General features: G+C 42.7%; 1 protein-coding gene and 1 long non-coding RNA gene across 3 annotated transcripts in view; one reads left to right on the forward strand and one right to left on the reverse strand.

The window, feature by feature from the left end:
* Positions 1-27,101, forward strand: part of LOC149972915 (uncharacterized) — a 1,172,247-nt gene that overhangs the window by 262,789 nt on the left and 882,357 nt on the right. The gene's annotated exons all lie outside the window — the stretch shown is intronic.
* fn1a (fibronectin 1a) overlaps positions 1-27,101 on the reverse strand; it is a 74,203-nt gene that overhangs the window by 25,879 nt on the left and 21,223 nt on the right. For both annotated transcript variants that reach the window (XM_090216334.1, XM_090216333.1), the window contains exons 13-25: positions 21,843-21,964; positions 18,780-18,948; positions 18,326-18,511; positions 17,621-17,749; positions 17,321-17,410; positions 16,313-16,519; positions 11,178-11,456; positions 10,698-10,961; positions 10,242-10,336; positions 9,914-10,082; positions 4,999-5,085; positions 4,503-4,694; positions 3,274-3,546 (exon numbers count right to left, since the gene is read on the reverse strand). In XM_090216334.1, coding sequence (XP_090072460.1) covers positions 3,274-3,546; positions 4,503-4,694; positions 4,999-5,085; positions 9,914-10,082; positions 10,242-10,336; positions 10,698-10,961; positions 11,178-11,456; positions 16,313-16,519; positions 17,321-17,410; positions 17,621-17,749; positions 18,326-18,511; positions 18,780-18,948; positions 21,843-21,964 — 2,262 coding nt within the window. The remainder of the gene's footprint in view (positions 1-3,273; positions 3,547-4,502; positions 4,695-4,998; positions 5,086-9,913; positions 10,083-10,241; positions 10,337-10,697; positions 10,962-11,177; positions 11,457-16,312; positions 16,520-17,320; positions 17,411-17,620; positions 17,750-18,325; positions 18,512-18,779; positions 18,949-21,842; positions 21,965-27,101) is intronic.

Below are 27,101 nucleotides of genomic sequence, written 5' to 3' on the forward strand. Positions count from 1 at the left end.
CCTGTATATAGCCTCATTACTTCCCGGTAACCCTGTATATAGCCTCATTACTTCCCGGTAACCATGTATATAGCCTCATTACTTCCCGGTAACCCTGTATATAGCCTCATTACTTCCCGGTAACCCTGTATATAGCCTCATTACTTCCTGGTAACACTGTATATAGCCTCATTACTTCCTGGTAAACCTGCATATAGCCTCATTACTTCCCGGTAACCCTGTATATAGCCTCATTACTTCCTGGTAACCCTGTATATAGCCTCATTACTTCCCGGTAACCCTGTATATAGCCTCATTACTTCCTGGTAAACCTGTATATAGCCTCATTACTTCCTGGTAAACCTGTATATAGCCTCATTACTTCCTGGTAAACCTGTATATAGCCTCATTACTTCCCGGTAACCCTGTATATAGCCTCATTACTTCCTAGTAACCATGTATATAGCCTCATTACTTCCTGGTAACCCTGTATATAGCCTCATTACTTCCTGGTAACCCTGTATATAGCCTCATTACTTCCCGGTAACCCTGTATATAGCCTCATTACTTCCCGGTAACCATGTATATAGCCTCATTACTTCCCGGTAACCCTGTATATAGCCTCATTACTTCCCGGTAACCCTGTATATAGCCTCATTACTTCCTGGTAACACTGTATATAGCCTCATTACTTCCTGGTAACCCTGTATATAGCCTCATTACTTCCTGGTAACCCTGTATATAGCCTCATTACTTCCTGGTAAACCTGTATATAGCCTCATTACTTCCCGGTAACCCTGTATATAGCCTCATTACTTCCTGGTAACCCTGTATATAGCCTCATTACTTCCCGGTAACCCTGTATATAGCCTCATTACTTCCCGGTAACCCTGTATATAGCCTCATTACTTCCTGGTAACCCTGTATATAGCCCCATTACTTCCTGGTAACACTGTATATAGCCTCATTACTTCCTGGTAACCCTGTATATAGCCTCATTACTTCCCGGTAACCCTGTATATAGCCTCATTACTTCCTGGTAACACTGTATATAGCCTCCTTACTTCCTGGTAACCCTGTATATAGCCTCATTACTTCCCGGTAACCCTGTATATAGCCTCATTACTTCCTGGTAACACTGTATATAGCCTCATTACTTCCTGGTAACCCTGTATATAGCCTCATTACTTCCTGGTAACCCTGTATATAGCCTCATTACTTCCCGGTAACCCTGTATATAGCCTCATTACTTCCCGGTAACACTGTATATAGCCTCATTACTTCCTGGTAAACCTGTATATAGCCTCATTACTTCCTGGTAAACCTGTATATAGCCTCATTACTTCCCGGTAACCCTGTATATAGCCTCATTACTTCCTGGTAACCATGTATATAGCCTCATTACTTCCTGGTAACCCTGTATATAGCCTCATTACTTCAGGGTAACCCTGTATATAGCCTCATTACTTCCCGGTAACCCTGTATATAGCCTCATTACTTCCCGGTAACCCTGTATATAGCCTCATTACTTCCCGGTAACCCTGTATATAGCCTCATTACTTCCCGGTAACCCTGTATATAGCCTCATTACTTCCTAGTAACCATGTATATAGCCTCATTACTTCCTGGTAACCCTGTATATAGCCTCATTACTTCCCGGTAACCCTGTATATAGCCTCATTACTTCCCGGTAACCATGTATATAGCCTCATTACTTCCCGGTAACCCTGTATATAGCCTCATTACTTCCTGGTAACCATGTATATAGCCTCATTACATCCTGGTAACCATGTATATAGCCTCATTACTTACTGGTAACCCTGTATATAGCCTCATTACTTCCCGGTAACCCTGTATATAGCCTCATTACTTCCTGGTAACCCTGTATATAGCCTCATTACTTCCTGGTAAACCTGTATATAGCCTCATTACTTCCTGGTAAACCTGTATATAGCCTCATTACTTCCTGGTAAACCTGTATATAGCCTCATTACTTCCCGGTAACCCTGTATATAGCCTCATTACTTACTGGTAACCCTGTATATAGCCTCATTACTTCCCGGTAACCCTGTATATAGCCTCATTACTTCCTGGTAACCCTGTATATAGCCTCATTACTTCCTGGTAACACTGTATATAGCCTCATTACTTCCTGGTAACACTGTATATAGCCTCATTACTTCCTGGTAACCCTGTATATAGCCTCATTACTTCCCGGTAACCCTGTATATAGCCTCATTACTTCCTGGTAACCCTGTATATAGCCTCATTACTTCCTGGTAACACTGTATATAGCCTCCTTACTTCCTGGTAACCCTGTATATAGCCTCATTACTTCCCGGTAACCCTGTATATAGCCTCATTACTTCCTGGTAACACTGTATATAGCCTCATTACTTCCTGGTAACCCTGTATATAGCCTCATTACTTCCTGGTAACCCTGTATATAGCCTCATTACTTCCTGGTAACACTGTATATAGCCTCATTACTTCCTGGTAACCCTGTATATAGCCTCATTACTTCCCGGTAACCCTGTATATAGCCTCATTACTTCCTGGTAACACTGTATATAGCCTCATTACTTCCCGGTAACCCTGTATATAGCCTCATTACTTCCTGGTAACCCTGTATATAGCCTCATTACTTCCCGGTAACCCTGTATATAGCCTCATTACTTCCTGGTAACACTGTATATAGCCTCATTACTTCCCGGTAACCCTGTATATAGCCTCATTACTTCCTGGTAACACTGTATATAGCCTCATTACTTCCTGGTAACCCTGTATATAGCATTGTTAATGTTATTTATTGTTACTATTTTCCCTTTAATGTATTTTGCACATTTCTTAATAACTGTTTTTTTTTTGACTCTGCATTGGGCTCGTAAGTATTTCACAGTAAGGTCTAAACCCGTTGTATTCGGCGCATCTGACAAATTAAATATTATATATCGGATGTGGATTATTGCAGTTAGTTTGCAGTCTACAACTGATTTGTAATTCCGTTTACGGATCCCTGCCCTACTACGTGGTTCAGTGCTGAGATGTTTCCATCAGCCAGACGTAAAACAGATTTATGAGACAAACGGAGAAGCAGAAACAGGACGTGTGACTACATGCAATCACAGTAATAATGGCAACGTCATTTAAAACTACCAATACACACACACTACATATAAACCAATAGGAATGGGAGCCCTCCCCTGAACTCCTCCAATCCAGGAGGCAAAGTGTTAATAAATTCACAACCATCTTTCAGTCCATGCAAATTTCCTATCCATTTATAATTATTACCAGTTTGTTGCGTGAGTGTGGTAGGCTCGCTCTCTCCACTCTCTGTCACGGTGATGACTGAGATGTCATAGTCGATGCCGGGCTCCAGTCCGTACACGGTGTAGTATCCGGTGGTGGACTCCACCATGTCCTCGAATATGGGCACGCTCTCCCCGGCTGCCATTACCGTGATACGGTAGCCGGTGACCGCCGTGTAGTTCAGTGGGTTCCACTTCAGGCCGATAGTCGTGTCGGTGACGTCGACGAAGTTGAGGTCTGTTAGCTGGGGCACGTCTAGTAGTGGGTTAGAGAGGGAGGGAAGGAAGGGAGGGATCGGAGAGGCCGGCCCGGCCAGCACAGAGACAGACACAGGACAGAGACAGACACAGGACAGAGACAGACACAGGACAGACCGAAACAAGCAAATGTTATTGAGCAAGGCATTATTAAAACATCTATAGGCTTGGAATGAATGAGTATCAATGACATGGGTTACCAGCTCAGGGTGGTATGGATGTGGTGCCCACCATGGTTATGTTTATCATATCACACGCATTAATGGTATTCGAACCTCACCTTCATGCGCAAAATCTTCAACTGACATCAATTAATGATTAAATCCATACCCATAGCTCACCCAAAAAGACAGAATACCATAAATTATTCAAAATAGTCAGCTACTACCATTTGAAAAAAAGATCTAAAAACAAAATGGAGTGTAACATTGCTGGTATTAGCTACAGTCCACTCTTAGAAAACAAAGAGGGTGGGGGGGGGGGGGGGGGGGGTCCGAAATGGTTCTGTGTCTGTTCCGCATAGGAGAACCCTTTTAGGTTCTAGATAGAAAGAAAGGGTTCTAATGGTGTAGGAACAGGGATACTGGCCAAAATACAGGACAAGCAGAGACTGTAGAATCACTAAACAGCTGCATGCTATTTTGGTTGTAATGAAGTCGTTTCAACCAGCTCTGCCCACTGGGCGAGTTAATACGAGCAATGTCTTATGTAACGGACATATGTATACAGTGGGGCAAAAAAGTATTTAGTCAGCCACCAATTGTGCAAGTTCTCCCACTTAAAAAGATGAGAGAGGCCTGTAATTTTCATCATAGGTACACTTCAACTATGACAGACAAAATGAGAACAAAAAAATCCAGAAAATCACATTGTAGGATTTTTAATCAATTTGTTTGCAAATTATGGTGGAAAATAAGTATCGTACCCCTGACATTAGGCCACATCCACACCCACCTTGAGTAACGGTGTCGGAGACAGGAACGCTCTCCATGTGGTCTTTGACGGTGAAGACGCTGACGTTGTACTCCACGCCAGGGCTGAGGTTCTCCAGCGTGCACGAAGTCTCACCCGCCTTCACAAACTCCTCCAGGCTGTTTCCTCGCTGCCCGTTGGTTGGTGTGCATGTCACTCTGTAGCCGGTGATGTCTGATTGGATGGCATGGATAAAATGTGAGAATGGACAGTGGATATGAACTGGACAGATGATGTGAAAATAAGACATTTAAGTACTCTGTCTGGACATTTAAATCTGGACATATAGTCTCTGTAATCTTCATCCTAAATCCAAAAACCATGTTGTTTCTTTTGAACTGGGTCATATGAGGTGTGTCAGTATAAACACTGTACTCTGGCTGACCCTGTAGGTGTGGCTATGTGAGCGAGTGACTCCAGGGTTGGGTTGTTATCTAGACTTCAAAGTCAAGTGGAACAAAAGTATCACTGTTCTGACCTGGGGTGCTGGCTTCGTTCCACTGGACAGTCAGCTCTCCTGTGTCAGGGTGGGACTCCAGTTTGAGGTCAGTAGGAGGAGACAGAGCTGGAGGACGAGGAATAAGATGAGATGATTGGGTAAAGTTTATACTATAAATAACACTATAACCTGGTCACAACAGCTACTCCATACTAGAACCTGGTCACAACAGTTACTCCATACTAGAACCTGGTCACAACAGCTACTCCATCCATACTAGAACCTGGTCACAACAGCTACTCCATACTAGAACCTGGTCACAACAGCTACTCCATACTAGAACCTGGTCACAACAGCTACTCCATCCATACTAGAACCTGGTCACAACAGCTACTCCATCCATACTAGAACCTGGTCACAACAGCTACTCCATCCATACTAGAACCTGGTCACAACAGCTACTCCATACTAGAACCTGGTCACAACAGCTACTCCATACATACTAGAACCTGGTCACAACAGTTACTCCATCCATACTAGAACCTGGTCACAACAGCTACTCCATACTAGAACCTGGTCACAACAGCTACTCCATACTAGAACCTGGTCACAACAGCTACTCCATCCATACTAGAACCTGGTCACAACAGCTACTCCATACTAGAACCTGGTCACAATGGCTACTCCATCCATACTAGAACCTGGTCACAACAGCTACTCCATCCATACTAGAACCTGGTCACAACAGCTACTCCATCCATACTAGAACCTGGTCACAACAGCTACTCCATACTAGAACCTGGTCACAACAGCTACTCCATCCATACTAGAACCTGGTCACAACAGCTACTCCATACTAGAACCTGGTCACAACAGCTACTCCATACTAGAACCTGGTCACAACAGCTACTCCATCCATACTAGAACCTGGTCACAACAGTTACTCCATCCATACTAGAACCTGGTCACAACAGCTACTCCATACTAGAACCTGGTCACAACAGCTACTCCATACTAGAACCTGGTCACAACAGCTACTCCATCCATACTAGAACCTGGTCACAACAGCTACTCCATACTAGAACCTGGTCACAATGGCTACTCCATCCATACTAGAACCTGGTCACAACAGCTACTCCATCCATACTAGAACCTGGTCACAACAGCTACTCCATCCATACTAGAACCTGGTCACAACAGCTACTCCATACTAGAACCTGGTCACAACAGCTACTCCATCCATACTAGAACCTGGTCACAACAGCTACTCCATACTAGAACCTGGTCACAACAGCTACTCCATCCATACTAGAACCTGGTCACAACAGTTACTCCATCCATACTAGAACCTGGTCACAACAGCTACTCCATACTAGAACCACCTGGTCACAACAGCTACTCCATACTAGAACCTGGTCAGAACGGCTACTCAATACTATGATAAAGTGGAACAAAAAGAAGATACAGTGCCTTGCGAAAGTATTCGGCCCCCTTGAACTTTGCGACCTTTTGCCACATTTCAGGCTTCAAACATAAAGATATAAAACTGTATATTTTTTGTGAAGAATCAACAACAAGTGGGACACAATCATGAAGTGGAACGACATTTATTGGATATTTCAAACTTTTTTAACAAATCAAAAACTGAAAAATTGGGCGTGCAAAATTATTCAGCTCCCTTAAGTTAATACTTTGTAGCGCCACCTCTTGCTGCGATTACAGCTGTAAGTTGCTTGGGGTATGTCTCTATCAGTTTTGCACATCGAGAGACTGACATTTTTTCCCATTCCTCCTTGCAAAACAGCTCGAGCTCAGTGAGGTTGGATGGAGAGCATTTCTGAACAGCAGTTTTCAGTTCTTTCCACAGATTCTCGATTGGATTCAGGTCTGGACTTTGACTTGGCCATTCTAACACCTGGATATGTTTATTTTTGAACCATTCCATTGTAGATTTTGCTTTATGTTTTGGATCATTGTCTTGTTGGAAGACAAATCTCCGTCCCAGTCTCAGGTCTTTTGCAGACTCCATCAGGTTTTCTTCCAGAATGGTCCTGTATTTGGCTCCATCCATCTTCCCATCAATTTTAACCATCTTCCCTGTCCCTGCTGAAGAAAAGCAGGCCCAAACCATGATGCTGCCACCACCATGTTTGACAGTGGGGATGGTGTGTTCAGCTGTGTTGCTTTTACGCCAAACATAACGTTTTGCATTGTTGCCAAAAAGTTCAATTTTGGTTTCATCTGACCAGAGCACCTTCTTCCACATGTTTGGTGTGTCTCCCAGGTGGCTTGTGGCAAACTTTAAACGACACTTTTTATGGATATCTTTAAGAAATGGCTTTCTTCTTGCCACTTCCATAAAGGCCAGATTTGTGCAATATAAGACTGATTGTTGTCCTATGGACAGAGTCTCCCACCTCAGCTGTAGATCTCTGCAGTTCATCCAGAGTGATCATGGGCCTCTTGGCTGCATCTCTGATCAGTCTTCTCCTTGTATGAGCTGAAAGTTTAGAGGGACGGCCAGGTCTTGGTAGATTTGCAGTGGTCTGATACTCCTTCCATTTTAATATTATCGCTTGCACAGTGCTCCTTGGGATGTTTAAAGCTTGGGAAATCTTTTTGTATCCAAATCCGGCTTTAAACTTCTTCACAACAGTATCTCGGACCTGCCTGGTGTTCCTTGTTCTTCATGATGCTCTCTGCGCTTTTAACGGACCTCTGAGACTATCACAGTGCAGGTGCATTTATACGGAGACTTGATTACACACAGGTGGATTGTATTTATCATCATTAGTCATTTAGGTCAACATTGGATCATTCAGAGATCCTCACTGAACTTCTGGAGAGAGTTTGCTGCACTGAAAGTAAAGGGGCTGAATAATTTTGCACGCCCAATTTCTCAGTTTTTGATTTGTTAAAAAAGTTTGAAATATCCAATAAATGTCGTTCCACTTCATGATTGTGTCCCACTTGTTGTTGATTCTTCACAAAAAAATACAGTTTTATATCTTTATGTTTGAAGCCTGAAATGTGGCAAAAGGTCGCAAAGTTCAAGGGGGCCGAATACTTTCGCAAGGCACTGTAAATAGATTTTTGGCATCCATGTTCCAGAGGCAACTCTTTCTGGGGAATATATACGGTGACTCAATAGAATGATGTGGTAAATTCCAACCAGAGGAGGCTGGTGGGAGGAGCTATAGGAGGATGGGCTTATTGTAATGACTGGAATAAATGGGACTGTATCAAACCAGAGGTTTGACTTGGTTCCAAATAATCCATTCCAGCTATTCCTATAAAAAGACATATATATATATATATATATACATACATATACATATATACATATACATATACATATACATTACACATACACATATACATATATATATATATATGCTTAGGTCACATTACTGTTATTAATAATTGGACTCAAGGTAAACGAAGTTGAGCAACTCAGCCAAAGGAAGCAACGTAAACTTTAAATCAACAGAATGGTCTGATCAAATAGAGACCGTCTGACTAAGTAACTAGGCCACAAATAGAGACCGTCTGACTAAGTAACTAGGCCACAAATAGAGACCGTCTGACTAAGTAACTAGGCCACAAATAGAGACCGTCTGACTAAGTAACTAGGCCACAAATAGAGACCGTCTGACTAAGTAACTAGGCCACAAATAGAGACCGTCTGACTAAGTAACTAGGCCACAAATAGAGACCGTCTGACTAAGTAACTAGGCCACAAATAGAGACCGTCTGACTAAGTAACTAGGCCACAAATAGAGACCGTCTGACTAAGTAACTAGGCCACAAATAGAGACCGTCTGACTAAGTAACTAGGCCACAAATAGAGCCAGTCTGACTAAGTAACTAGGCCACAAATAGAGACCGTCTGACTAAGTAACTAGGCCACAAATAGAGACCGTCTGACTAAGTAACTAGGCCACAAATAGAGCCAGTCTGACTAAGTAACTAGGCCACAAATAGAGACCGTCTGACTAAGTAACTAGGCCACAAATAGAGACCGTCTGACTAAGTAACTAGGCCACAAATAGAGACCGTCTGACTAAGTAACTAGGCCACAAATAGAGCCAGTCTGACTAAGTAACTAGGCCACAAATAGAGACCGTCTGACTAAGTAACTAGGCCACAAATAGAGACCGTCTGACTAAGTAACTAGGCCACAAATAGAGCCAGTCTGACTAAGTAACTAGGCCACAAATAGAGACCGTCTGACTAAGTAACTAGGCCACAAATAGAGACCGTCTGACTAAGTAACTAGGCCACAAATAGAGCCAGTCTGACTAAGTAACTAGGCCACAAATAGAGACCGTCTGACTAAGTAACTAGACCACAAATAGAGCCAGTCTGACTAAGTAACTAGGCCACAAATAGAGACCGTCTGACTAAGTAACTAGACCACAAATAGAGCCAGTCTGACTAAGTAACTAGGCCACAAATAGAGACCGTCTGACTAAGTAACTAGACCACAAATAGAGAACAAAAAAAAAGTAATACAAATTTTGTAAAATTATTTAAAATAATAAAATCGCCCAGGCCTAGATATGCCAGAACACTGTTGTCGATGACCATCGCTGCAGGTGTAAAAGGCCTAGAGTAGGGTAAACTTTCGGGGACAAGTCATTATCCTCCAATTGATGTTGACGGAGAATATATTCTCCATCAGATCAAATATTATCGGTCACATGCTTCGTAGACAACAGGTGTAGACCACCGGTGAAATGCTGACTGAGTCAAAGATGAAAACAAATAGAATAAAAATAGTGACGACTAATAACTACACAGTGAATAACAATAATGAGATATATATCTATATATAAAAAAATGTGTACCGTGTGTGTGTGTGTGTGTGTGTGTGTGTGTGTGTGTGTGTGTGTGTGTGTGATATATAGATATATATAGTATAAAATAACATGGCTATCCTCTGATCACTCACGTGTGACTATGCGGCGTGTGATTGGGTTGCCCTGCTCATATCCGTTGACGATTGGCTGGACGCTGTAGGTGTACTCGACCCCAGGGGTCAGGCCTGAGATATAAATGCTGCCCGAATTAGAGGTCACATCTCTGGGGGCCTCACCTCCCTGACTGGGCCTCACCGTCAACTACATGGGGAGAGGAGACACACACACACACACACACACGGACAAACATGGCAAAGGTGACGAGAGAGAGGTTAGCCCTTTCCCAGGATCACAGGAGCCAGAGCACATTCACAACTCTATTCTGAAATAGTTGGACCAATAACGTGTGTGTTTGTGTACCTTGTATCCCACTCGGGGTACGGGTGTCCAGGAGATGATGATGGAGGTGTCTGTGACATCAGTACTGAAGCGAGGGGCGTTCCCCATTAACTGAGCTGAATAGAACACACCGGGTCAGAGGTCAGGGGTCAAGGACTAGTTAAACAAACTAGGAACTCCCAAAATCATATCCCTGCTTAAAGCAAAACCTACTGTATGTGCACACTTTTCCCCTGACTAGTCAAACGGACCAAGAAGTCTACTGACAAAGAATCTGGCCTCGACCAGGACATATGAACGTTAAACAAGAAACTGCTGGAAGTTAGAATGTGCTTAAAATTGCTTTAAAAAACTTTTGAGTCATTGAAACTCAGCCGATTTCAGTTTGACAAACTGAGGAACCAGTCAGTCAGATAATTTGGTTAAGAAAGGAGTTGAATAAAGACAACCCAAAACAGTACACTAGTCTGGACTCACTGGTGGAGAAGCTCCTGGAGGCACCCTCACTGAGCGTATTGTCCTGTTCAGAATGCAGAATGGCTGTGTACTCCGTGTCTGGGCGGAGGTTGAGCAGGGTGTACTGAGACAGGCGGGCGGGCAGGCGGAGCTGTTTTGGGTTGGATCCCTCCAGGGTCAGGAACAGACGATATCCGGTGATGCGGGCCCGAGGGGGCACCCACATGATCAGAGCACTGTCCTCGGTCACGTTGGTGAAATGGACATCAGCAGGGGAATCAGGCTCTGACGACAAAAAAAAAATAATAAGTGTTCAGAGACAACGTTGCAGTCAGATTGTACAGAATCACTGATCTACAAAGATTAGCGATTCTGTGTCTTGTCTCAATTGAGACTGTAGCAGTAATATTTACAGTACTAAGTTTGACTGGACAGTGATTTGTTTTGTTGGTTTGTTGTAATAGAAAAACAATTTGATGGGATAAGTTTGCCTATACTCACTGGTAGCCTGCTCTGCGACCAGTGGCTGGCTCTCCTCTCCTCCCTTGATGGTGTAGATGCTGAAGAGATACGGAGTCCCCGGGGTCAGGTGGGTGACCTCTGCATAGGCGTTGCGTGTGACGGGGAGCTGGAGCTCTCTCTGAGGGGTCCCGTCAGGACCGATGGGAGCCACAGTCACTCTGTACCCAGACACGTCAGTAGGCGGCCCCATCCAGGTGATGATGATCTTCACGTCAGACACCTCAAAGAACTGCAGGTCTGTAGGAGGCGGGACTTCCTCTGTGGACAGGAAACAGGAAGTGGTCAGATATTGACAGGAAGTAATGTGTTTATTAAGAGTATTATCTCCATATAACCCTGATGAAACTAGGGCTGTGTCCTCAATGCTCATTGGAGGAGAGAGGATCCAAAGTCCATTTTTCCAAGGGAGTCTGGGTCGCTCTGTCTTTCCAAGGGAGTCTGGGTCTATTTGTCATTCCCTAAATCAGTACGTATCAGGTTGAACTACAGACTTACTGATGGACTGCCTTTACAGCAGTCGATCCAAAGAAGGGTCTCGCAAATGATTCGCACTCGTACATCAGCCTACAGAGCTATACAACCTATGCAGCTTTACACTTTCCAGCTGCGAAACTGTTGTTTTGGCTTCATATTTGGCCAGGAGTCCCCGGAGTATTAGAATAGCTTGCACAACTCTTTCCATTGGACCATTAAAGTGGAGCATTTGGGCTGTGAACAGGAAATGCATCATCCAAACTTTCCATTGTGGAATCGAATCCTGAATGATATGTTCTAGAGGGATTTAATAAAAGAAAAAAGGGTCAGTTTTAACAGAGCTGATATCTTCCGAACTAACTAGTAAATACTCAGTTTTAGTGTGACTGCTTGTGAAGTTTGGGGCTAAGGTCTAACACAAACTACAGTCTGTGTTGTTGTATTAGGTCTCTCTTTATGTAGTGTTGTGGGGTCTCTATGTAGTGTTGTAGTGTCTCTCTTTATGTAGTGTAGTGTTGTCTCTCTTTATGTAGTGTTGTGGTGTCTCTCTTTATGTAGTGTTGTAGTGTCTCTCTTTATGTAGTGTTGTGGTGTCTCTCTTTATGTAGTGTTGTAGTGTCTCTCTTTATGTAGTGTTGTGGTGTCTCTCTTTATGTAGTGTTGTGGTGTCTCTCTTTATGTAGTGTTGTAGTGTCTCTCTTTATGTAGTGTTGTGGTGTCTCTCTTTATGTAGTGTTGTATTAGGTCTCTCTTTATGTAGTGTTGTGGGGTCTCTCTTTATGTAGTGTTGTGGGGTCTCTATGTAGTGTTGTGGTGTCTCTCTTTATGTAGTGTTGTAGTGTCTCTCTTTATGTAGTGTTGTGGTGTCTCTCTTTATGTAGTGTTGTATTAGGTCTCTCTTTATGTAGGGTTGTGGTGTCTCTCTTTATGTAGTGTTGTCTCTCTTTATGTAGTGTTGTGGTGTCTCTCTTTATGTAGTGTTGTGGTGTCTCTCTTTATGTAGTGTTGTGTTGTCTCTCTTTATGTAGTGTTGTGGTGTCTCTCTTTATGTAGTGTTGTGGTGTCTCTCTTTATGTAGTGTTGTAGTGTCTCTCTTTATGTAGTGTTGTGGTGTCTCTCTTTATGTAGTGTTGTATTAGGTCTCTCTTTATATAGTGTTGTGGTGTCTCTCTTTATGTAGTGTTGTGGTGTCTCTCTTTATGTAGTGTTGTGGTGTCTCTCTTTATGTAGTGTTGTGGTGTCTCTCTTTATGTAGTGTTGTAGTGTCTCTCTTTATGTAGTGTTGTGGTGTCTCTCTTTATGTAGTGTTGTAGTGTCTCTCTTTATGTAGTGTTGTGGTGTCTCTCTTTATGTAGTGTTGTAGTGTCTCTCTTTATGTAGTGTTGTGGTGTCTCTCTTTATGTAGTGTTGTAGTGTCTCTCTTTATGTAGTGTTGTGGTGTCTCTCTTTATGTAGCGTTGTGGGGTCTCTCTTTATGTAGCGTTGTGGGGTCTCTCTTTATGTAGTGTTGTGGTGTCTCTCTTTATGTAGTGTTGTACTGTCTCTCTTTATGTAGTGTTGTGGTGTCTCTCTTTATGTAGTGTTGTAGTGTCTCTCTTTATGTAGTGTTGTGGTGTCTCTCTTTATGTAGTGTTGTAGTGTCTCTCTTTATGTAGTGTAGTGTTGTCTCTCTTTATGTAGTGTTGTGGTGTCTCTCTTTATGTAGTGTTGTGGTGTCTCTCTTTATGTAGTGTTGTGGTGTCTCTCTTTATGTAGTGTTGTGGTGTCTCTCTTTATGTAGTGTTGTGGTGTCTCTCTTTATGTAGTGTAGTGTTGTCTCTCTTTATGTAGTGTTGTGGGGTCTCTCTTTATGTAGTGTTGTAGGGTCTCTCTTTATGTAGTGTTGTGGTGTCTCTCTTTATGTAGTGTTGTGGTGTCTCTCTTTATGTAGTGTTGTGGTGTCTCTCTTTATGTAGTGTTGTGTTGTCTCTCTTTATGTAGTGTTGTGGTGTCTCTCTTTATGTAGTGTTGTGGTGTCTCTCTTTATGTAGTGTTGTGTTGTCTCTCTTTATGTAGTGTTGTGTTGTCTCTCTTTATGTAGTGTTGTAGGGTCTCTCTTTATGTAGTGTTGTGGTGTCTCTCTTTATGTAGTGTTGTGGTGTCTCTCTTTATGTAGTGTTGTGTTGTCTCTCTTTATGTAGTGTTGTGGTGTCTCTCTTTATGTAGTGTTGTGGTGTCTCTCTTTATGTAGTGTTGTGGTGTCTCTCTTTATGTAGTGTTGTGGTGTCTCTCTTTATGTAGTGTTGTATTAGGTCTCTCTTTATGTAGTGTTGTGGTGTCTCTCTTTATGTAGTGTTGTGGTGTCTCTCTTTATGTAGTGTTGTGGTGTCTCTCTTTATGTAGTGTTGTAGTGTCTCTCTTTATGTAGTGTTGTGGTGTCTCTCTTTATGTAGTGTTGTGGTGTCTCTCTTTATGTAGTGGTGTCTCTCTTTATGTAGTGGTGTCTCTCTTTATGTAGTGTTGTGGTGTCTCTCTTTATGTAGTGATGTCTCTCTTTATGTAGTGTTGTGGTGTCTCTCTATGTAGTGTTGTGGTGTCTCTCTTTATGTAGTGTTGTGGTGTCTCTCTTTATGTAGTGTTGTGGTGTCTCTCTTTATGTAGTGGTGTCTCTCTTTATGTATTGTTGTCTCTCTTTATGTAGTGTTGTGGTGTCTCTCTTTATGTAGTGTTGTGTTGTCTCTCTTTATGTAGTGTTGTGGTGTCTCTCTTTATGTAGTGTTGTAGTGTCTCTCTTTATGTAGTGTTGTGGGGTCTCTATGTAGTGTTGTAGTGTCTCTCTTTATGTAGTGTAGTGTTGTCTCTCTTTATGTAGTGTTGTGGTGTCTCTCTATGTAGTGTTGTGGTGTCTCTTTATGTAGTGGTGTCTCTCTTTATGTAGTGGTGTCTCTCTTTATGTAGTGTTGTGGTGTCTCTCTTTATGTATTGGTGTCTCTCTTTATGTAGTGTTGTGGTGTCTCTCTTTATGTAGTGTTGTGTTGTCTCTCTTTATGTAGTGTTGTGTTGTCTCTCTTTATGTAGTGTTGTGGTGTCTCTCTTTATGTAGTGTTGTAGTGTCTCTCTTTATGTAGTGTTGTAGTGTCTCTCTTTATGTAGCGTTGTCTCTCTTTATGTAGTGTTGTCTCTCTTTATGTAGCGTTGTCTCTTTATGTAGTGTTGTGGTGTCTCTCTTTATGTAGTGTTGTGGTGTCTCTCTTTATGTAGTGTTGTCTCTCTTTATGTAGTGTTGTGGTGTCTCTCTTTATGTAGTGTTGTGTTGTCTCTCTTTATGTAGTGTTGTGGTCTCTTTATGTAGTGTTGTGGTGTCTCTCTTTATGTAGTGTTGTGGTGTCTCTCTTTATGTAGTGTTGTGGTGTCTCTCTTTATGTAGTGTTGTATTAGGTCTCTCTTTATGTAGTGTTGTGGTGTCTCTCTTTATGTAGTGTTGTGGTGTCTCTCTTTATGTAGTGTTGTGGTGTCTCTCTTTATGTAGTGTTGTGGTGTCTCTCTTTATGTAGTGTTGTGGTGTCTCTCTTTATGTAGTGTTGTGGTGTCTCTCTTTATGTAGTGTTGTGGTGTCTCTCTTTATGTAGTGTTGTGGTGTCTCTCTTTATGTAGTGTTGTGGTGTCTCTCTTTATGTAGTGGTGTCTCTCTTTATGTAGTGTTGTGGTGTCTCTCTTTATGTAGTGTTGTGGTGTCTCTCTTTATGTAGTGTTGTGGTGTCTCTCTTTATGTAGTGTTGTGGTGTCTCTCTTTATGTAGTGTTGTGGTGTCTCTCTTTATGTAGTGTTGTGGGGCCTCTCTTTATGTAGTGTTGTGGTGTCTCTCTTTATGTAGTGTTGTGGTGTCTCTCTTTATGTAGTGTTGTGGTGTCTCTCTTTATGTAGTGTTGTGGTGTCTCTCTTTATGTAGTGTTGTGTTGTCTCTCTTTATGTAGTGTTGTGTTGTCTCTCTTTATGTAGTGTTGTGTTGTCTCTCTTTATGTAGTGTTGTGTTGTCTCTCTTTATGTAGTGTTGTAGTGTCTCTCTTTATGTAGTGTTGTGGGGTCTCTCTTTATGTAGTGTGGTGGGGTGTCTCTTTATGTAGTGTTGTGTTGTCTCTCTTTATGTAGTGTTGTAGTGTCTCTCTTTATGTAGTGTAGTGGTGTCTCTCTTTATGTAGTGTTGTGGTGTCTCTCTTTATGTAGTGTAGTCTCTCTTTATGTAGTGTTGTGGGGTCTCTCTTGTCGTGATGTGTGTTTTGTGTCCAATATTTTTAATCCTCGTCCCCCGTAGGAGCCCTTTTGCGTTCTGGTAGGGGCCATCGCTGTAAATAAGAATTTCTTATTTTAACTAAACTTGCCTAGTTAAATAAAAAAGGTTAAATAAAATAAAAGTATAGGTAGGTAATGAGACTGTCAGGACCTAGCCTCAAGTCAATTCACACACACTACATGTTTTTATTTTTTACCTTTATTTAACTAGGCAAGTCAGTTAAGAACAAATTCTTATTTTCAATGACGGCCTAGGAACAACTGCCTGTTCAGGTGCAGAACGACAGATTTGTACCTTGTCAGCTTAGGGGATTTGAACTTGCAACCTTACGGTTACTAGTCCAATGCTCTAACCACTAGGCTACCCTTACCTGGTAAGGGTTCTCCGGCTGTTTTGACCTGTACGAAGACAGGCTCACTCTCCAGACTGTCCTCGACTGCGTAGATACTAATGTTGTAGAGCAGGCCTGGTCGAAGGTCACTCAAAGTCACAGAGGTCGCGGTGTCCGGCAGGGTGAGCTCTGTTGCAGCTCCGTTGTTGCTTCCCTCCACAGACGGGGTGTAGATCACACGGTAACCTGTAGGAGAGGAGATAGTGTATCATTACCTATGGTAATGGTGCACAGACATTACCTATGGTAATGGTGCAGAGACATTACTTATGGTAATGGTGAACAGTCATTACCTATGGTAATGGTGCACAGACATTACCTATGGTAATGGTGCACAGACATTACCTATGGTAATGGTGCACAGACATTACTTATGGTAATGGTGCACAGACATTACTTATGGTAATGGTGCACAGACATTACTTATGGTAATGGTGAACAGTCATTACCTATGGTAATGGTGCACTATCATTACCTATGGTAATGGTGCACAGACATTACCTTTCCTTGCGCCTCTCAATTCAATACAGGTATTGTAATTTTGTTTGTTTACACATCAATCTGGTAAGAGATTGCCACCGGTCTTAGTATTTTTGGATGGGGGGGCTAACTTGTTGAGCTTTTGTAATATCGCTCAGTTGAATCATTTATAATTTGTATGTTTCTATACACATGAGATGAGGAAAGTCCCCATTCACTCAGTAGTCTCCTTATAAGGATCTCTCCTTATAAGGATCTCTCCTATTAAGGATCTCTCCTTATAAGGATCTCTCCTTATAAGGATCTCTCCTATTAAGGATCTCTCCTATTAAGGATCTCTCCTATTAAGGATCTCTCCTTATAAGGATCTGCGTTTACACACGCAGCCCAAATTAGATTTTTTATTTGTCTTTTTTCAAACCAGTTAGAGCAGATATTTTACCAATAATTGGGCAAAGATCAGAATTGGTCTGCCTGTGTAAACTCAGCCTCTATGTGTGTACTGACCTGTGATAGGAGCCAGGGGTTTCTCCCAGCTGACTATGATAGAGGTCTCTCCAACCTCATCCACCTCGTGGTCAGAGGGAGCGTCAGGAGCTAGAAGAGGAGCAGAGGAGAGATATATACATACTGTAGAAAGTCTGTCTGTCCGTGCGTCTGTCTGTCCGTGTGCTTCTGAGTCTGTCTGTCTGTCTGTCTGTCTGTCTGTCTGTCTGTCTGTCTGTCTGTCTGTCTGTCTGTCTGTCTGTCTGTCTGTCTGTCTGTCTGTCTGTCTGTCCGTCCGTGCGTGTCCGTCTCTGTACCCACCAGTGGTCTGAGAGGTGGTGAGGATGAGGTTGGGCTCTCCAGTAGGTGTAACCTCGTACACATTCACAGTGTATTTCCTTCCAGGAAGCAGCTCATTGATGTTCACAGAGGTAGCGGTGCGGGGGAGGTCTGGAGACAGACAAGCATGTTAGGACCAATGATGTTGACAAACCCTGGATTGATGATATAATAATATATTTTTAGGTGGTGTCTAATATAATAAACATGGACATTCATAAATGCATTTTTATAGCTTTCAAAATATTATTGACAATAGTGGGTCGAAGGGGGGGGAGCGCCAAGATGGAGGTGTCGTGACTTCAACACAGCGCCCCCTATCAGTCATCTCAGGCATATATATCTCATTGGTTAGGACAATATACTTGAGTGGTGCAGTTTCACAGTCCAGTCATTGTGTCTATCGAACGTTACTACAGATAACGCAGCATAAACCCGTGCAAACCTGACAAAGTAGTAAGAGGAGGTCAAAGGTCACGGTCAGTATTAAGGAATAGTAATACTTCAGGTATTATCGTATAGTGTACACACTAAACAAATTATTAGACATTGTCTTAAAAAGTCTATTGCCACCGGGCACAGACGTCAATTCAACGTCTATTCCAGATGGGTTAAACCTAATTTAACTGAAATGACGTTGACACAACGTTGATTCAACCAATGTGTGCCCAGTGGGTTGTTCCGTACCGAGAATCATGGGCTGTCCTCTCTCTTGTCCCTCCTCACTGAGCTCGTACTCGATCCTGAAGCCAGACACGGTGTCAGAGGCAGACATCCAGGAGATGACGAAGCTGCTGGAGGTGATCTCTGTAACAGACTCACTGATGTCCACCACCGGAGGAGGCTGGGTGGTCTCTCCCTCGGAGGTCGCCACTGAAAAGAAAGATCAGACGGTCAGATATAAAGAGAGGAATGGCCTGTGGACAGACTTAAAAAAAATGCAATTTTCAAGATGTTCACAGATCTCAAGATGGCTGTTGCTCAACGCCATCCCTCAAGTAGAAATCATCTTTAAAAAAACATCAATCATCGTGGACAGGTAGCTTATCCTTGTTAGTTTGAATCCGTTTCCTGGGCCAAAATATCAATAACACAAGGAGACAGAATACAAGGCATGTAGCCATACTGTGATCCTACTCACAGGAACCGTATGTGGTGGTGAAGTCGAAGCGTGTGACCTCGCGGCGTCCGAAGCGTAGCACACTGATCAGCTGACCCTCGTAGGTGATGCCTGGCTTCAGGCCAGCGATGGTGTAGGAGTTGAGATGGCCTGGGATATTCACCTCCCGCCAAGGGTTACGGGTGTTTTTCTACCCCAAACAAGAGAGGAGACAGATAATATTTGACATTATATTATTGATATCAACAACAACAAAAAGGTAGCTGCTTTAAGGCCAGTTTAGGCAGTGGTGTAAAGTACCTAAGTAGGTTTTTTTGGGGGGGGGGGGGGGGGGTATCTGTACTTTACGGTTTATAGTTGCTGATAACTTTAACTTAATTCCTAAAGAAAATGTGCTTTTTAAAAATCAATATATTTTCCCCTGACACCCAAAAATGACTCGTTACATTTTGAATGCTTTAGCAGGACAGGAAAACGGTCTAATTCACGCACTTATCAAGACAACATCCCTGGTCGTCCCTACTGCCTCTGATCTGGAGGACTCACTAAACAGAGAACGTCCCTAGTCATCCCTACTGCCTCTGATCTAGAGGACCCACTAAACAGAGAACATCCCTGGTCATCCCTACTGCCTCTGATCTGGAGGACTCACTAAACAGAGAACGTCCCTGGTCATCCCTACTGCCTCTGATCTGGAGGACTCACTAAACAGAGAACGTCCCTGGTCATCCCTACTGCCTCTGATCTAGAGGACCCACTAAACAGAGAACATCCCTGGTCATCCCTACTGCCTCTGATCTGGAGGACTCACTAAACAGAGAACATCCCTGGTCATCCCTACTGCCTCTGATCTGGAGGACTCACTAAACAGAGAACATCCCTGGTCATCCCCACAGCCTCTGATCTGGAGGACTCACTAAACAGAGAACATCCCTGGTCATCCCCACAGCCTCTGATCTGGAGGACTCACTAAACAGAGAACATCCCTGGTCATCCCTTCTAGCCTCTGATCTGGAGGACTCACTAAACAGAGAACATCCCAGGTCGTCCCCACAGCCTCTGATCTGGAGGACTCACTAAACAGAGAACATCCCTGGTCATCCCCACAGCCTCTGATCTGGAGGACTCACTAAACAGAGAACATCCCTGGTCATCCCTTCTAGCCTCTGATCTGGAGGACTCACTAAACAGAGAACATCCCAGGTCGTCCCTACTGTCTCTGATCTGGTGGACTCACTAAACAGAGAACATCCCTGGTCATCCCTACTGCCTCTGATCTGGTGGACTCACTAAACAGAGAACATCCCTGGTCATCCCTACTGCCTCTGATCTGGAGGACTCACTAAACAGAGAACATCCCTGGTTATCCCTACTGCCTCTGATCTGGTGGACTCACTAAACAGAGAACATCCCTGGTCATCCCTACTGCCTCTGATCTGGAGGACTCACTAAACAGAGAACATCCCTGGTCATCCCTACTGCCTCTGATCTGGAGGACTCACTAAACAGAGAACATCCCTGGTCATCCCTACTGCCTCTGATCTGGAGGACTCACTAAACAGAGAACATCCCTGGTCAACCCTACAGCCTCTGATCTAGAGGACTCACTAAACAGAGAACGTCCCTGGTCATCCCTACAGCCTCTGATCTGGAGGACTCACTAAACAGAGAACTTCCCTGGTCATCCCTACTGCCTCTGATCTGGTGGACTCACTAAACAGAGAACATCCCTGGTCATCCCTACTGCCTCTGATCTGGAGGACTCACTAAACAGAGAACATCCCTGGTCATCCCTACTGCCTCTGATCTGGTGGACTCACTAAACAGAGAACATCCCTGGTCATCCCCACAGCCTCTGATCTGGAGGACTCACTAAACAGAGAACATCCCTGGTCATCCCTTCTAGCCTCTGATCTGGAGGACTCACTAAACAGAGAACGTCCCTGGTCATCCCTACTGCCTCTGATCTGGAGGACTCACTAAACAGAGAACATCCCTGGTCATCCCTACTGCCTCTGATCTGGAGGACTCACTAAACAGAGAACATCCCTGGTCATCCCTTCTAGCCTCTGATCTGGAGGACTCACTAAACAGAGAACGTCCCTGGTCATCCCTACTGCCTCTGATCTGGAGGACTCACTAAACAGAGAACATCCCTGGTCATCCCCACAGCCTCTGATCTGGAGGACTCACTAAACAGAGAACATCCCTGGTCATCCCTACTGCCTCTGATCTGGAGGACTCACTAAACAGAGAACTTCCCTGGTCATCCCTACTGCCTCTGATCTGGTGGACTCACTAAACAGAGAACATCCCTGGTCATCCCTACTGCCTCTGATCTGGTGGACTCACTAAACAGAGAACATCCCTGGTCATCCCTACTGCCTCTGATCTGGAGGACTCACTAAACACATGCATCGTTTGTAAATTATGTCTGAGTGTTGGAGTGTGTCCCTGGCTATCTGTAAAAAAAAATATTAAAACTACAAAATGTGGCAGAATAAGGAATTTTAAATTATTTATACTTTTGATACTTCAGTAGATTAAAAACCAAATACTTTTAGACTTTTAGTCAAGTTAAGGTCACAAGGTGACTTTCACTTGAGTAATTTTAATTTTAACCTAAAAAATAATCTTTACTTTTACTCAAGTTTGACAAATTGGGTACTCCCCCCCCCCTCACCATCTGGTGAATGTTAACCTCTGGAGAATCACGGGCCTACTCTGGAGAATCACGGGCCTACTCTAGAGAATCACGGGCCTACTCTGGAGAATCACGGGCCTACTCTGGAGAATCACGGGCCTACTCTGGAGAATCACGGGCCTACTCTGGAGAATCACGGGCCTACTCTGGAGAATCACGGGCCTACTCTGGAGAATCACGGGCCTACTCTGGAGAATCACGGGCCTACTCTGGAGAATCACGGGCCTACTCTGGAGAATCACGGGCCTACTCTGGAGAATCACGGGCCTACTCTGGAGAATCACGGGCCTACTCTGGAGAATCACGGGCCTACTCTGGAGAATCACGGGCCTACTCTGGAGAATCACGGGCCTACTCTGGAGAATCACGGGCCTACTCACCACTCTCCACTTGAGTATGTACTGTGTGATGTGTGCGGAGGACGGGGCGTTCCACTGGATGGGGTGGGAGTTGGGCTGGTTACCAGACTCTGAGATGATCACCTGGACTGGACGGTTACCACCTGGAAGAGAGGGAGAAAGAGGGAGAAAGCATGTTGAAACACGTCATACAGAGGAAGGTAAATTACACTACTACAGCATTGAAACACTTTCACCAACTCACCATCTGATGGAGGATCAGACAGACTGTATTATAGGTCTGATCATCTGATAACAATTGACAGTATTTGAACTGCATAATGTGAAATCTAGATCACTTTAATTCCATTGCTTGGTGGTTAAACAATCTGTAAAAAACACAACTCATTTGAAATCTAAACAACAACGAAAAAAATATTACAATTTCAGAAAGCTCACAGTTAAAACCCAGCTCTGAAATGGTAGGTTGTACAGTGTAGTACATAAGAAGCCCAGGTACTGCTGCAACAAATGGGGGAGAAGTAGCATATCCCTGTGAGATTCTTGTTAGCTAGGGTTTCGGCGTGCAGAGCAGAGCAAGAGAGCAAGAGCGAGCGAGAGAGAACTACCCTCAGCTCCTTCACTAGACCTGTTGATGTAAACATAGCTACACTGCAACAGAAATATAAACTACACCTTTAGAGCGATAGCATGTTTCCCTAAATTACTACTTGCAATGTACAGGACTGTAAGTCACCTTGGATAAAAAGAGTCTGCTAAAATGGCATATGTTTATACATAATATTATAGATTAGGCTTGGGCGGTATACTGTATAGTATTTGGAAATAGCCACGGGATGTTTTTTTTAATACTGTCAAAACAATTTATTTTAAGTTTTTCAATACTTGTAGCTACCATGGACTTCTTTCTGTTGTCATCTGATGAAAATTAAGTTTTTTTTCTGACGAATGTTTTGCACTAATGTATTTTCTGTTTACAATGAAAAAAAAGCAAGATATTTTTTTTGTTGCAAAAAAAAAAACGATTCACGGCCCTAATTTTTCTAATGTTTATCATAGAAAAGAATGTAGCCCGCTACATTTACTAATGTTTTGTTTAAAGTTAATCTTGCATTCTAAATCTGTGTTTACAAAATGCAGCTCATTTATACGCGTTGTATTTATTTTTTATTTATTTATTTATTTATTTCCCTGCGTGAAAAAAACAGAATACTGTGTTAACACGACTACTAAGTTCACTACCAAGTTTATCTAAGTAAGTGGCTGAATTAGTAAGGTGACATGACATCATATAGTAATGGTTTTCTGCTATGTTTGAGATATCTGCACAGCGACTATCTTGATTTCTTTCCATTTTTCCCCTCTGTTCTCAGGCCCGTTGCCTTAGTAACTCCTGACTCCACACATTCACAGCCTATACACATGCTGATCCATAGCCAGTCATTTCTTCCTTCAGACAAGCAAGCAGCAAAATGTTGTTCATTGGCACAATGTCTCTCATTCACATACGTTTGTAAATGTCCAAACGCAACAAAAATGACATTCGGTAGCTCCTACCTATAAAATATATACGTTTATGAGCTGGTTTGCAATTCATGCGGTCTTTGCAATTCATTTCCTTTCGTTTGCGCTCGTTAGCATATTTAGCTAGCAGTCTCAATGGAAATGCGATATTACCTGTGCACATTTTATTAGCATTCTGGTAATAGACGACCAATGGGACAAGGGACTTTTTTTTGGCCTCAACAGCACTCTGTACGGTAGCACCATAGTGTAGCCGGAGGACAGCTAGCTTCCGTCCTCCTCTGGGTACATTGACTTCCACACAAAACCTAGGAGGCTCATGGTTCTCACCCCCTTCCATAGACTTACACAGTAATTATGACAACTTCCAGAGGACTTCCTCCAACCTATTAGAGCTCTTAAGGCATGAACTAACATGTTGTCCACCCAATCAAAGGATCAGAGAATGAATCTAGTACTGAAAGCATAAGCTACAGCTAGCTAGCACTGCATAACCTGTGGTGAGTAGTAGACTCAGAGAGAGAAAGAAAATAGTTGAACAGTTTTGAACAAATCATTTTCTTCCAAAATGAAGGAGAAGCAAAGTTACATTTTTTTGTTCACTTTCACTTACTTAGCAAATGCAGCCAGATCATTTAGCATACTCAAAACAGAGGGATGCTATGTTAGCTAGCTAGCTGGCTATCCAACACAACACTTGAACTCTTCCAAGTCAAGGTAAGCTTTTGGTTTTACAAATGTATTGCCACTGGGGGCGCACCAGTGGAAGTGCTAAACTGCTTAATAACATAACTGCATGATTGTAGCGGGTTTACTAACGTGTTAGTTCTAGTAGCTATGTTGACTATGTCGTTACATTAGCTAATTTGGTGACGATGTGGCTTGGGAAAAAAAAAAGAAAAAAAAATTCTCGCCTGGTCACATACAGCTGATGTATTGTGCATGAAAGTCCACAAGTGAAGGGAAAAAGTGAGGAGGAGAGCGCAAAGATGCGAGAAAGAATACAACCTTGGCTGCTATGAAAGTGAACTGTGTTAACGCGTGATCAGGGGTGTATTCATTCCACCGATTCTGTTTAAAAACGTTTCTTAAAAACGGAAGCAAACAGAACAAAAACTGGGATATACAAACCTAAATTTGTCCAATAGAAACTTATGTTTGCAAATGTTGGACTAATGATTACACCCTATATCAGCTTGATGCAGGCAAGAGTGTGCAAGGCGGTATTGAATGTGTCACTGTCTGTCCATGTGTCACACATGTGTCACTCGGTGGAGGCTGGCTGGAGGAGCTATGGAATGATTGGAACAGAGAGATTACCATCGATACAGTACCATTTATCCCATTGCACCCATTACAATGAGCCCGTCCTCCTATAGCTCCTCCCACCAGACTCCACTGGTATCACCTCAAAATCTCTCTCTCAACCTATGTGCACCTACGTTGCAAACTTTCATTCATAGGCTAGGGTTGTAGCAACCTCATGATGGGTGTAGGGAACATTAAAGTATCATGTAGTAGCCTAAACCCTATCCATATTACATTGATCTGGATGAATGGAATAATGAATGACAGTCATCCAATATTCTTTAAATGTGATAAGACCATGAGTAAAATATAAAAACCCTCCCTCATCGAAACTGAAGCCGGTAAATCCCGGGATGAGAGAAGGACGATATGAACATCTAGATAACCACGTTATAAAATGGATAATCCAATCCCTTCAGGATATAGAAACAAGAGTTCCATGGCATTCTATGACTACAGACATAATCCTGACAATTGGAAGTTGAAACTGTAGTTTTTTTTGTTGTAGAGAATCTTAAAGCTTAAAGCTCTTGAAGTTTTACATAGAACATCTTGTATCAAATCAAAAGACGCTCAGCAAGTGGATTGGTTAACCACGCTAGGATAGGATAGCCTACATGACCGTGGGCACAATCTGGTCTCAATTTCTCCTAATTACAGTTCCTAAAAGGCCCAACTGACTGGGAAGGTTTTCTACAGTGTTTAACTCCCACTTAGTCTGCACTAGGTCTCAGCAGCCAACCGCCACCAGGCTCTCTAACCCTCCTTCCCAGACCTGGGTTTAAAGAATATTTAAAAATCGGTTTCATATACTTTATCTGTGTTCGATTGGCACTACGGAACCAATAGAATAGTCACTAAAACTGCAAAACCACACCCATCAGGCACGCCAAGCAGAGTAAACACTAAAAGTATTTGATAGGTTTTTGGAATAGTATTTGAACCCAGGGCTGCACCCAGTCATCTCACAGCTGTATGTCATTAAGGGAAGTTATTACACTGGGCTGGGGTGCGCTTCACTTTAAACAAAAACGCTGGGGCTTTACTTTTTTCCAACCTAGTCTAGAGCGGATATACTTTCTGTGTGTCGCTTCAAATGATAACAGCCATGGGGATCGTGGTTAGAGGGTGCTGGGAGCAATGTTGAGAGTGAGATAAAGAAAGTATTCGAAGATTCCTTTTAGTGCAAATAGGATCTTAACATGTCACACAGGATTATAAGTAATACCATTGTCAGGTCATATGACTGATAAAAAAAAACTGTAAACAGCTGTCAATGAGATTGATCATACTTTTTTTTTTCCCTTTTGCCTAAAATGACTCATACTCAAATCTAACTGCCTGTAGCTCAGGACCTGAAGCAAGGATATGTATATTATTGATACCATTTGAAAAGAAACACTGAAGTTTGTGGAAATGTGAAATTAATGTAGGAGAATATAACACATTAGATCTGGTAAAATATGCATTTCAAAGATGATGGAGCCCAAAAAAATGTAAGGCCATTATATGACTTAGGAGTCTAGGTGCAATTTAGCAGTGTATGTGCACCGTTTTAGACTGATCCAATGAACCATTGCATTGCTGTTCCAAATGTTGTCTCAAGTCTATCCAAATGTGCCTAAAATGGTTTATTGATACATTTTCAAGTGCAAAACTCAAAAACAATATGCACATAATGTTTCCGCCATCGTTTCCTATGACTGAAAATAGCTTTTAGGACATCAGAACAGCGATTACTCACCTCGAACTGGACGAGGATTTTTTTTCCTTAATGAGTCGGATGCGAAGGATAAACTGCTCTTCCCGTATGTTCAAAAACAATAGCATGGTATTCTTTCATTGTAATAGCTACTGTAAATTGGACAGTGCAGTTAGCTTAAATTATTGTTCATCTTTCTGCCCATGTCAGACATGTTCTGGAAAGTTTGCTGTTACTTACAACTGTCATGCTAATCACTTTAGCGTTTCACGTTAGCTCAACTGTCCAGGTTAAAAAGGGACACCGATCCTGTAGAGGTTATTAACAGGAGCTCTGACAGGGTTCATACACATTTTGACGGATGGAATTTCATGACTTTTCACCAAATCTCCTATGACCAACTATTGGCGGCGTCTCTATGTGCGTTTTTTTTTTTAAGTAAGCGTAATGCGGAATCGATACCCGGAAGGCTCTGATTCACGGATCATTTCCTGTCGTTACTCGTTGAGCAATGCACTTAAGTAGAGTGATTTCCTCTTTGCGACCCCCTACTGCTGGTCAGGTGTATTGGCTTTGAAGGATCGGTATGACGTGAAATTAATACGGTTGATTGTTTTTAAGGTTAGGGAGAAGAGCCGTGAACAGTGCCACTTTGTTAGGATGTCAATATAAAATGAATGTATTTATGGTTGTTTTGTAATTCTGTCTTTGTTTTTTCTGTCTTTGTTCTTGGTTTTACCATCAAG

The sequence above is a fragment of the Oncorhynchus mykiss genome, chromosome 22, assembly GCF_057628025.1.
Source record: "Oncorhynchus mykiss isolate SJ-2025 chromosome 22, ASM5762802v1, whole genome shotgun sequence".
Taxonomy (NCBI): Eukaryota; Metazoa; Chordata; class Actinopteri; order Salmoniformes; family Salmonidae; genus Oncorhynchus; species Oncorhynchus mykiss.